At 35.6% G+C, this 13,240-nt stretch overlaps 1 protein-coding gene across 1 annotated transcript in view; it reads right to left on the bottom strand.

Moving 5' to 3' along the window:
- Positions 1-13,240, bottom strand: part of OCA2 (OCA2 melanosomal transmembrane protein) — a 151,472-nt gene that overhangs the window by 112,198 nt on the left and 26,034 nt on the right. The window contains exons 6-8 of the mRNA XM_062515019.1: positions 10,578-10,735; positions 10,006-10,088; positions 9,502-9,655 (exon numbers count right to left, since the gene is read on the bottom strand). Of these exons, the coding sequence (XP_062371003.1) occupies positions 9,502-9,655; positions 10,006-10,088; positions 10,578-10,735 (395 nt within the window). The remainder of the gene's footprint in view (positions 1-9,501; positions 9,656-10,005; positions 10,089-10,577; positions 10,736-13,240) is intronic.

The following is a 13,240-nucleotide window of genomic DNA, read 5'->3' as shown; positions in this document are numbered from 1 at the left end:
CCTGCCCTAGGGAAAGTCATGGAATGCAACAGTTTGTCACTTTCTAACACAATGCTACGCAGTATAAAAACTGTACAAGATTATTATCTTAAATAGAAAGTGATTAAAAGTAATATTATATGGTGCCCAAGAAAATGCCTTTATTTGTTTACTTTTATCCCTATGATATGTGTGCTGGTTTTTGCTGGGGTAGAGTTAACTTTCTTCACAGGAGCTGGTAGAGGGCAGTATTTTGGATTTGTGTTGAAGACAGGGTTGATAATGGAGAAATGGTTTTGGTATTGCTGAGCAGGGCTTACGCAGAGCCAAGGCCTTCTCTACTTTTCCTACTGCCATGCTGATGAACAAATCATGGATGCATGGGAGACTGGGAGGCAGAACAGATGACCCCAGCAGAACAAAGAGATATTCCAGACCATGACATCATGATCAGTATATAAAGTGGGGGGAAGAAGGAGGAAAGGGGGACATTTGGAGTGGTGGTGTTCATCTTCCCAAGTCACTGTTCTGTATGATGGCCTGTTCTCCAGGCCCTGGTCTCCTGGAGATGGCTGAACACCTACCTGTCCATGGGAAGAAGTGAAGTAATTCCTTGTTTTATTTTGCTTGCATGTGCAGCTTTCACTTCCCTTATTAAACTGTCTTTATCCCAATCCATGAGTTTTCTAGCTTTTATCCTTTCGATTTTTTCTCTGATACCTCTGGTAGGGAAGTAAATGAGTGGCTTCCTGGGGCTGGGCTGCTGGCTAGGGTTAAACTACAACAGCACAGTAACTAGAACAAGTCAAGAAGTATAGGGTAAGGATTTCTTATGACTCTTGTCTAGGATGGCAGCCCTGAAATCATGTAAATAAGTAACTTCATTAAGCTGACATCAATTTTTTCTATACATAAAATAATGTAGACAGAGAATAAAGGGAAGAGATAGACAGAGAAAGAGACTTAAGAAATAATTTTCTGTGAATAAATTACCAGATTAATTCATTCCCCTCTTCTATATCGAAAATCTATAGGTTGATTCTAGATTCTGCAGAGATATTTGTTACTCCATAGCTCTGTCAAAGGCTTTGAATGAACAGTGGGCACAATTTACAATCTTTTCAGAGTCTATGAGTTTTCTTCCTCAGCAATATCACTGCTCGCTGTTTGTAGAGAAAACTGAATGACTAAAGCTTCATACTGATATGGAACATTGGATTAACTGGTTCAAAGTGGCCCTTCAATGATGCAAAGACAAACATACCCTTCATGCATGAGATGAAGCCAGCTATTGAATTTTCATGCCTTGGAAACTTGAGGAAAAAGTAAAGCTCAAGAAAAGAACATAGAACTAGAAAGGAAGAGGGAAGGGTCATTGGTACAGTTGATGGACAGAGGATGGTTTAATACTATGACATGAGGGTTGAAATGATTGCTGAGTTGAGTCTTGTTTTGAAATAACCTCTCACCTCTGAATATTAAGGTAAAGAGGGATAGAAAGGAATAACATCATGCCTAGATAATATTTCTGTCAGAATCATACAAAAGAGAGAAATTTGCCTATATCACTACAGTCATAAGTGGATGTTTTCCAGAAAATACATGTTGTAATGGTTCTGATGTTAAGAAAACCAGTTTTATGTATCTCCAGAAAATTCCAGAAGGTAGTATCCAGTAACATCTGATAGCTTGATAGCCCCTCAAATTATAAAAGTCAAATTAAAAAAGCAAATCTGTACTTGCTATGAATTTCGAGATTTTTGTCTTGCTATAGAAGTGGACAGACACAGAGAGAAATGAATGAACTCATGTTAGTAATCCAGGGCCTTGAGCTCTGTCACATTAAAAGGTGAGCCCTGCAGAACGAGAGGATGGTGACCATTTTTATGTGCCAAGGCACTCATTCCTGTACAATTTTATCTACGTAAAACATGTTCTATATGACTTGAGATCTGGTCATGAGCCAGTAAAGAATGTAGAAGTAAATAAACCAAACTGCTTCTGTGGGCTGACATGATCAAAGCCATCGCTTGCCAACAGGCTGGACTAGGAACAAGCTTTTGGTCTTGCAAGGGTCAATGCAGTTCTCCAGCACTTACCTCAGCAGGTTTTGCTGATTCTGTCTACTCCAGGTACTTTGATATAATTTCCAATGCACACCCTCATTCTTTGTAAGAGCATTTCTGAGGACTGAGAGACCCTCAATTACATTTGCAGTTTCAGAATATTTTCTGAAACTGAAGAAAATAGCACCATTTGTATTTTCCCAATTATCTCAGCATTCTTGAGACTAATAAGACTAGGAATTTCTAGTAAACAATTACATGGAACAAATAATGAAATTTTACTTTCCCTGTCTGAATCTTTGTCAGCCCACTTTAAATAGTAAGTTAACACAACCACACAGAATTACAGCCATGCACTATGAACAAGAGTAGAGGAACTGCAGTACTTACATTACCTTTACAGGGACCTTTCTGCTCTAGCTAGAAGTTCCTCTGGAGAGTCTTTCATCCCTGATACCTCCTGTCTTTTTCACTCCACTTTTCTCCTCTGAATTCTTTTCCTCTTTAAATCATGTCATCGCATCTCCCTTCAAGCCTGGCCCCTACACTTTCAGTTTTTTCTTTCACTTTTGCCCTTGCTCTCTCTGAAGGAAGACACCATCAGATGCCCATGAAAGAACTGAGTGGTTCTCATCCCTGTTTTGTGCATTTGAAGTGTAAGTGTGTTCTAACAACTTGTTAAAATTTTAAGACTTCATGGCTCTCTACCCCTCTGGTTGCCATAGGCAGGGTAGAAGCTGAATGGCAGCATTCAATTAAGCTAATTTAATGTTCTATTCCCTCTCTCAGACAGAAAGGAAACACACCAATCCACAAAATACATAGTATGCAAGGCAGGGCAAACCATTTGTATTTGCCAATCTTTCATAAATTGAACAAAATACAGTTCAAAATTACATTTAAAACTGCACAGAAAATAGCAAACGGCCATTTGGAAATTATTTTTTGCATTTAGTGTTGAAAATATGACTTGCATTATTCCAAAACATAGCATTCTGTGAAAAGAGGAGCCTGACAATATATTTTAAAGCAGACAATCCTATCTAGTTCTTAGAATAGTGAGCAGCACCATCCAGTGGCAATTGTTTTCCTATTTCATTCTTAATTAAAGACAGTTTACATGGTGCTGAAGTACCATAGTGCCCAAAAGAAATGCTTTCTTTAAAACACACATATTCAGAGCACAGCCAGACTTCTAACACGATAGATCTAACAATTAGGCAGGCAATAGTCAGTGTAAAATCAATATTCATATTGGATCAATAATACAAAATTGTTATTACAACATATCAAGCTGTGATGAAACTGAGGATTTTGCTTGCTATTATATTGCATTTGTTTTTAATTGGAACTCATCTCTTCCTTGTCTTATAGAATTTTGCTTCTTTTAAGCTTCCTTTCCTTTGCTGTATCTTGGGCAGGTTAAAATTACTTGTTTATCTTACTGGTGCTGGCTCTGTACTTTTAGAGCCTCCTCATTGTTGGCAGTGGCTCTACTCCACACAAGCAGTAGAAATCCTGGCACCTTGGGGGTACTGATAAAATCCTCCTCATAAGGAGCACTCACAATGCTCCTGCACAGCAGGCTGAAAGTAATTTTGAGCTGCTCAAAATGCACTGAAGATAAAAATACACAGAGGTCACAGCCTCCTCCTAAATTAGGGAAAGGTATAAGCAAATGACAGTAAAGATTAACTGTCTGTACTGCTTAATTGGTAGCTCAGTAACAGGCTGCTCTCTCTGGAAGAATATCTAGGGTACCACTTGTTGAATATTTCACTCTGTGAGACAGGACAGACAGATCTGTCTCATGTCTGGATCTCCTTGTTCAGTCCAGTCATCCAACATCTACCTCAGCAAGCTTTACTGCACACCCTCAGTTTATATCCTAAAACCAGTTTTCATGGGGATGGCAACAGTGCCCTCATTATAGCACACATTTTCAGGGAACGTATGGGGGGAAATAGACTTTTGAATGGTAAAGATGCTTTAGAGTTATGGGGACTCCAAACAAGATCCAAAACCACTTGTTGCCTAGGGCAGATGAGGTTAGACTGCTCCAGAGGAAGCAGAGGATTTCTATTTAAGGTAATTTCTCTACTGGATTTCATGTTTAGCTTTCACCTGATTTAGGTTCTGTACAACCCTCAGAGTCCCAGTATTTAAAAGTTCTGGGTTCTTTTACTCCCTACCACCCCCAAAGAGTGGGGCAGATAAGAGGAAACTTTTATTCTTGCCCAGGGATGTACGGATTAGACTCTTATTAAGGAGGGTTAAATGTTTTTTCTGATGCTCTGTCCCTAATTTTTTGGCAAAACCTACAGCATTGTTTTAATTCCTCTTCACAATTTTTTTCATCCTAAAACAAATGAAATCCGTAGAATCGGGAATATATTTTCTCAGACAAAGGCCAGGGAGTGTATCAGCTACTATTTCCTTTTTTACACTGTCTTTTCCAATAACTGCTATGGATTTTCTTCTGTTCCTTTGCTACCAATCTTTTGGGAGGACATATGTGGAGGTGGGAACTTTCTAATCCACACTCTTCTCAGTCTGTATCTAAAGACAGATCAATACAAGAATGGATGGGAAGTGAGAAGCCATGCTGACTAAGCTAATTACTACTTTGATCAGTCACATTTTCTGTTACTTTCCTGATCAGAAAGAAAACTCCCTCAAGATTAGCCTATTTCTATCACTTAATGTTATGTTTCATAATAGCCAATGACTATTTCTTCTCTTTTCCTATTCCCTCTCTAAAGCGTAATTTTTGATACAAAATCTCAACTGTGCAAGTGTAAACTGCAGTAATAACACCTTATTCCAGTTGTAAATATGCTTCCTGACAGGAAACATTGGTTCAGCCAGCCTACAATGACAGAAAAATGGTCAAACTAAAACCACATAAAAGTTTTTTTCTCTGGAGCTGATTTCTGCTGGTTAAATGCTATTAAAAATCACTCTGATATAACTTAAGGAAATTAAGCTTGGGGGATGTTTATTCATAATTTAAATTAGTTAATAATAGAAAAGTAATACGGAGAGAAACTGACACAATTCATTTCCATTAAAGTAATGAAAATTGTGATTATAAGCCCATACTTCATGTTAGTAAGAAATTAGAGCTTTTAAGGCCAGATCTTGCACTTTCAAGTATTTGTGTTTTAAGAAGAAATACAGACATGTAAATGTCATTCAAGATGTCAGATCATTAAAATGCCAGGCAAGATCTTTTTTAGGGCTAATTACAAGACAGGGTAATCACTTGTGGTGATCACTTGTGGTAAGCCCTACGGACGTTCTCACAGAATTTCTGATGCTTGTATCACTTTTCTGCTATTTGATGTGCTACTTTTATCTGTTTATTTTTTTTTTCTTCAATTTTTTAAATTAGTTTAGTATAATAAATGTTATTTTGCCTTTTCTACTGATTAAATGTAATGTTTTACAAAATAGCTTTTAAAAGGCAATTACTTTCACATTTGCTTTTGCTCATTCAAGTATCATAAACAGCTAACACTGCATTTTAACAGCAACACAAAACAAATATATCATTAAGGGAAAGTGTTGGACAAGGGAACACATTAATTCACTTCAATTAATGAGCTCTATCCTTTAATAATTGATGTCTAGCATTCCTCCTTGCATATTTCTAATTAATGCAGCTTCAACATGGCTGCAAATACACAGTTAATAATTAGAAGTAAGACCTTTATCAATTCAAAAAACTTTTTTGAATGCAAGAAAAACTTTAATGTTTTAAGAGATATTTTAAGGTATAGATGGGTAGATAGATTTCTCTTTAGCATAACCAGTGTATTATCCCGTTTTGTGTAGACAAAAACAGGGACAAGGTGAGAAAGCAAAGGTATTCTAACCATATTTATCTGATATCTAACTAATCTGTCTAACTGACAAAGAACAATGAGATTTTATCTTTGTCCTACTTTTCTATTTTTTATCTCATTGCACTACTTTTCCTTGGCCATGCCTGATGACCAGAAATGATACCTCATTCTGTTAATTCAGCTAATTCATCAATCCAGTTAATTATTAGCTACAAATAATCACTTTAGTTACATAGGAAAGCACTTTTCTAGAAGAAATTATGGAAATCAAAGAAGGCAAAGGATCAAATACACTCAGCTGAAAGGAAAAAAGGTGTTCAGAGCAGGGGTTTATAAAAATTAAATTTTCTAGATTTTTTAATTTTATTTTTCAAGTTTTCAGTCAAGAGAGTATACATACTTCGAGGATCAAAAATAAAAAGAGCCTGTCTGAAAATACATTATAAACTGGTTTAATACAGCAACATCAACATAGAACTCTGTACATCCACATTTTGCATCAGATGTTCCTGTAGACCAATGTGAAAACATACTTATAACCCATTTTAGCCATGTTTCCACACTAATCCTGAAGGGTCAGACAGTAGAGCTGAGAACAACAAAAGTAAATCTGGAACACCTTCTTTGTTTCTTTCTTATTTTAACGTGCACTTTTTTGAATTTCCTGTGCAGTTTATACTGTCAAGAACAAAATTAAATACTTTGTGGTTTTCAACAAGTCTATAAAATAGTATAGATTAGATCAAAGCAAAAGCACCATAAGAAGCTGAATGTTTTCCACCTTTGGGACAAGTGGAGGGAATAGGAGACTGAAATGCCAGGAGGGAACAGATTGACATTTGAAGAAAGTAATTTTCAAGAGAATTACTATCTAACAAAAGAACAGATGATTGCACAAAAGGAAAAAAAAAATGAAAAAAACTTCAAACAAAAAACTAAGACATGACCAAGGAAACAGAGTTAAAATCAATATTTAAAAAATTTCAAGAGGCAGAAGAGTACAATTGTGAAGTAAGAAAATATTCATATTTTTGGTAAGCCTGAAACTAGAAACAATTGGGAATTAAAGAGGAAAAGAGGCATCTTCTTTTATCAGAAACATATTTGTATTTTATGAATACATAACATGGAATCAGTTTCAAAAGTAACAACACTGAAAATAAATGCCTGAAGAAATTAATTTTAACAGTTTGCTTTCTGAAGAATAGCCCATCCTGAGACCTCCACTGACAAGGAGGGGTGCTTAATTTAGACATTTGATGCTAACATGGAGGCAAACATCTGCCTCAAAATAGATTTTACCCTGCGTTGTTTACAGCAGTAAAAGTTTGGAGAAGACAATTTTTTACAGTAAATGCACTTCAGTTTCCAACTAGAACCTCTTGTCTGACAATCTCCCATCATCCTGTATCTGCAGGGAGCAGAAGCTCTTGAAGCCTGTTTTGAACAGTCCCTGGTGACTAAGGTAGCAAAGGACAAGGGGACAAGGGCAAGAAAGGATTAAAAGATGAGGAGGCTGTGGGCAAGATCTATGATTCATGCTGGGGAAAAAAGGCCTGTGCAGAAAAAAAAGGGCCTCTTGCAATTTGTAACAGATAAAATGCTTCCTTTTTCTTCATTTTTAAAGAAAATATGTTAAATTATAGCTCTAAAACTGATTTGGGTGTCCATAGCATCTGAATTTGAAGCTGTATTGCAAATTATAATTAGTAAAATATGGGAAAGTAATAAAGACTGATAAAAGATGGGTAGCAGCAACACCAAAAATGAAAATCTACGAGAGAGAGCTCCTGCAGTAACATTGATTTCTCCAACAGTGATAACAGCTGAAGGGATTGAGAGTGCAATGTGTTGAGCAAGCAGGACTTCAGGCACTGAAGTTATAAATCCTGAATATGATGAAAGCCACTATTACATATTCTAACAGTATTAACATCCATTGCTTGCAGGAAAACCATGAGGGAACCATAGAACTTAAAGCTAAAAGTTTAGTATTTACTCCTGTAGCATTCGTCATTCCTATAGCTGTTATGGAGAAAATGGCTAATATCATAATGCAATATGTGGCTTTCCACACTTTAAATTTCAAAAAAAGTTTATTTATGAGTATTTATTTCTACCTTTGAATTTGCAGAAGTATTTTTTCTGCCAACAACAGAAATCTTTCTTTGATATTTTCACAGAAACAATAATTTAATGAGCTGTTTTAAGGCTTTTTCTGAAAAATAACAGGAAAATTAATGCTTTTCCTGGCTCTGCTTTTCAGTTTCAAGCCTTTATTTCTTTTTCCACACTAATTTTTCCAAAGCAGATTTTCAGGATGCAAACACAAATCCCCCTGTACATACTTTTCAAACGTAATGTTTCTGCAACTGCTAAAAGGTTGCATGGTTAGGGTTGGGGGTTTATGGGTGTGGATTTTTGTTTGGTTCAGTTTTTTTAAAAGAAAGAAGTTGCACTTAAAATTATTAAGACCATTTTGGTGCTGTGCTGCATGCCTAAACATATTTATAGAAATATCTAGTCCAATCCCCCTCTGCATTTAATATAGTATCTCTTTGTTCATTTATAATGTACACAGAGGCATTTTCATTTTTAGAAAGAAATAATCATTGCTGAACAGCATAATCTAAATGTCTAAAACATCTGCTGTGTTGTGTGCGTCTATTTTTAGTATTTAAGTGAAATTCTGAGGCTTTACCATTTCAACAGGGTGAAAAGCTTAAAATATAAACTGGATATGGAAGAAAAATGAGCATGCTGGACATATATGCTGTGGAGCACCTCGTGGATTTGATTTCACTCATTTCTTTGTTTCATACTAATGTAAATTAGGCGTGATTCGATTCAGAGAACTGACAATGTGGATGTTAATATGAATTAAAAATAAATTTTTAAAAAGTGTTCCTCCCCATCTGCAATTTATTTTAAGATAACAGTAAGGGTTTTCAGTTCAAAGGATTCAGTTCTGTACTATTTATGGAATGTTTTACATTCTTAGTGTGATGCAATGCATCTTTATTGGATTTAGTACCTCAAGGTTTTGAAATGTTGTTGCAATATATGTTAAAAGTTCCCTGTCCCTTGACTTCATATTAATTCAGGCTCCATTTCCTCTCCAAATAATATAGTCAAAGAATGCCTAAAAGTCACTTATTAAAATATATGTTCATTTTAACCTGTTAAAAGTATGCTAAGTTCATAGTTTGAGGTACCTTAGAGAAGACAAATAACCAAATGGATTTTTTCTTTTACCTTATCTTAAAAAATAATTAACTTAAAAACAAATTTGCCACACCTTCCACAATTCTGGCCTATTTTTACTCTCACAAAAAACTATAATTCTGTTGAAATATTAAAAAACTTATAAAGCCTAATAGAAAAATATACAAGATCACTTTAACATTAAAAGAACTTGGGAAAATCACTTACAATGCAGAACAATTTCCCCACAGGTATCTTATTCATGTCATTAGCAACACTGATGGTGGATGAAGAAGTTATATACACATTTCAAAACTATATCAAAGCCCAAGACTGAAAACTTTTCTTGTCCTCCACTTATAACTTACAGGAAAAAATAAAATCAAAATACAAAACTGGCTTACTTCCAATATGATCAGCACGTAGACACCTACTAAGATGATGGATGCAACTGTTACTTGTGCCTCTATATTTGCATGAAGGTACTGATGCTTCATGGAGAGAGGAACACTTCCAGATTCCTGCAGGAAAGCTTGAATGTTTATGAAGATGGTGCCTCTGGTGAAAGAAAAATAAGTTTTGTTTCTTCCTGGAATGAAATACCTTTTATTTTTTTTTTAATTTGTGCATTAATTTTATATTGAGTACTTATAAATAGACTTGCTATATCTTTACCAAAGCAAACAACTCCTCAAACATTATGAAACAAACTCTATCCCTCTAAAAGGTATCGTTCAGAAATTAACTCGAGTAAAAATCAATCTTATAAATGTTTTTAAAAAGCAACCAGGAGTCATTCTTTCCTGCCCTTCTGAAGCATGCAGTGATAATTATTTTTAAAACGTTATCCTAGTCAAGTTTATGGAAACTACTCCTTCAGTGCATCATTTTTCAGTCTCTTAGCCAACCTGTTTGGTATCTGAAAGGTTCTAGTTGTGATGATCTGCTGATTTCTTCTTGAACTTAAGGGGAGAGACCAGTTGTATACCACCTGCAAGAGAGTCATATTTAGCAATATTAGCAGAAGTCAGTGATAGCGATACATCTCTCATATAGGGGTTTATTTGTCTTTTTCTCACTTCTGTACATTTTTGAGGTTCTTTGTGGATCAGGAATAAAATAACCCTAAATTAATTCCCCTTGATTAGGTTTGTTACAGGTGCTCAGGTTTAATCAAACTAACTCATCCTCATACCTTCACTTAATCAATGAAGTGAGAGACATCAGGATGTCCTACAGAGGGAGGATGCCAAAACACACTTTGCATTGAATATAGTGAACAAAATTTTAATGCAAGAAGCCCAGAGAAGCCTTATAAAGGCAAAAGAAAATGCAACTTCAGTCACAGTAAGTTTTCTAATGCTGAGATTGAAACACTTTGCAGCAAGAAAAAGTAAAGCCACTTAATCCACACAGTGGTGATGGAAATAAGTGATAAACACATCTCAGAAAAAGTGAAAGAGGATTTAAAGACTATTACCTGCTGCTGGCGCCTCCTCCTTGATCCTGTCTCTTCATTCTGGCTGATTTGTACCATGATGTATTCCTCTGTTTGCTCATTAACTACTTGTGCCCCAAACGGGCCTCCTATGTCTAATTTCAGCAGAGCAGAATCACGAAAGTCAGTCAGATTCATCGCTGTTAATAAAGTTGTTAAGGAGTAAATTTCCAGTTAAAACAAACATAGGCTGTACAAATTCCAGGAGAAAAAAATGTAGCTAATTTATATCGAAAAAAGACATTCTTCAGCTAAAATGCCTCAGGCATTTTGAAAAGAACAAAACAGATGTCTACTTCCTCACCAAGTAGTTTTGACCAGTTTCCTAATAAAACAAGAGTTATAAGTTCATAACAAATTTATCTTCCCTAGAGACTTTTGGGATTACCAGTGCTTTCACCTGATGCATAAAAGCTTCAAAATAGCATACAGAAATACACAGAGACAGAGAAGTAAGGCTCTTTAAGTACTTGTACTAGATGAAAGGCTACACCATTAGCTCAGTAATTTAGACATCACACAACTTGTACTGGTGAAAATAATGTAGAAAGCAGGAGAGGATTTTGCCCGACAATTTGCTTTTTTGGTCAAAGTTTTACTCATGGTGTTACAAATATACAAAAGATATTTTCAACGTCCTCTCAGCTGTAGTACTCACAGATTCTCATCACCCTCAGCTCCCTCATCTACTTCTGTTTTTCTTGAGATATCTCACATGAGGTGTGGTCAAACTACACTCCTAGTCTAAAATGATTGAAAAATCAGACAACCATGATCAACAAATCCATTGGAAGTCTGGTTCTATTAGTCCAAATACATCTAGGGTTTTTTAAACCTAGTGTTGTCCACTTCTGGCATGGTCGAAAAAAACATCCCTGTGACTTGGTGGGCAGGGAGGAGAGGGGACGAGGGAAAACCCTTCACAGTTTGCTTGTTACTATAAAAGAGCAATATTGTAATTGTTTTGCTCCTGTGTGACAGACAGAAAGCTAAGGCATCACCAACAAAATTAAAAAAGCAAACAAACCAAAATAATTCCTTAGTTTTACACATGTATGTTCCATTGAAACAATGAGACTTAATCACATGCTTTAATATCTTATGGTTTTAACATCTAATATTTTACTGAGCATACCATAAAGAGAGAGTAAAATGTACCAGATCATATACCCACCAAAATAATTTTCCCAATAAGATGCTTTGTACCCTCGAAACTCAGAGATTTGAACAGGAAAAGAAAAAACTCAGGGTAGTTAGAGGACTCAGGGCAATGCTGTGCTCAGCCCTGCTTCCAGTGACCCCCAGGAAGATCATCCATACTAAGTCTGTGTCCAATGGGGAAAGATTTGGGAGATTATGAGGTTCTTCTGGATCTAGAAAAGAGTAATCTCTCACAGTAACAAAAAAAATAAGCCCCCAAAACCTAGATCTAGTACTAGGTCGGTAGCCAATGCATTTAAAGTAATATAAATGTTACCCTACTTAGCAAGGCAAGCTGAGCAAGTACCACCAGTGACACTCACACACCACTAATTTAAAAAATTGGGCTCCCAAGCATCTATTTGCTTAAAGGAATCACACAGGAAAGGATAAAAAGATAGTCTCAAATGTAAAAAATCAGGAGATAAGTCCAGTCAGGAGAATTTACACACACAACACTTGGCAAACATAAAATCAAATTACAACAGTTCTCTTCTGTTTCAGAAAGTTTTAAATATCACTTGGCATCACAGTTTTTCTGTGTTACTAGTTGATATATAATAGAAGTCTCAATGGGAATTATATATATACCTTTAACTAGAGACATTAATTAAACCTTCTAAAAGGTCTGCTGACCTGAGGTAAGTAACCCTATGGTTTGGGACAACTTTTGATAGTCAATTTTTCACTAGGAGTGTAGCCATGTATGTCTTGAAAAGCTTCAGGTGCATATAATTATGGCAGCTTCCTTTCAAGCAATACTTTTAAAATAAATCCTGTAATTACCTAGATGACACATTCAGGAGCTATTAGAAAGGATGTCTAAAATTAAACCTTATTTTCAAGAAGAGTGGCTCCTTTCTTCTTTTCCTCTACAGATAAGGATACTTTTTCCATTCCATTCTGTGCACTTATAAAACCTTTATAAAGAGCCATAGAGAAAAAAAATTAAAAAAAATTAAAAAAAAGAAAAAAAGAAAGGTGCACCTTTGATTCCAAGTGCAACAGAACATCATTCTGCATTGAGGCCCTCAAATCCCATCAGAGTTATCTTTCTCCAAACAATATTTGGGGACTCTCTCATAATTCCATCATTAGACTGCAGCAGATCACAGCCTTTATGAAAGGTGGATTCATAATAAACCAGAAGAAAACTTCAGACTTGCTTACATGAAAAAAATATGGTTTTTTTTCTTTATCAAGCTGCTCTTCAGAATATTTTTGTTCTGCCTTACCTTGGTTTTATATTTCCCTTAAATTGCCAGAATGTGATTTCCTCTAAATTTTAATCATTCAGTTATGGACAACTTTTTAGAAAACTCTCTTTTTACTTCTAATATTTCCTTTTACTCTGCAATTTAATCATGCTTTTCCTTTCATGAACTTTTTAATTTTTTATAATGTGTCTTGCAGTATGCCCCTTAAAAGTAAAAAAATCTCCCTGA

Source organism: Cinclus cinclus, chromosome 2 (assembly GCF_963662255.1).
Source record: "Cinclus cinclus chromosome 2, bCinCin1.1, whole genome shotgun sequence".
In the NCBI taxonomy this organism is placed as follows: domain Eukaryota; kingdom Metazoa; phylum Chordata; class Aves; order Passeriformes; family Cinclidae; genus Cinclus; species Cinclus cinclus.
Note: the sequence above shows the minus strand (reverse complement) of the source record. Positions and strands in the feature narration are given on the sequence as shown.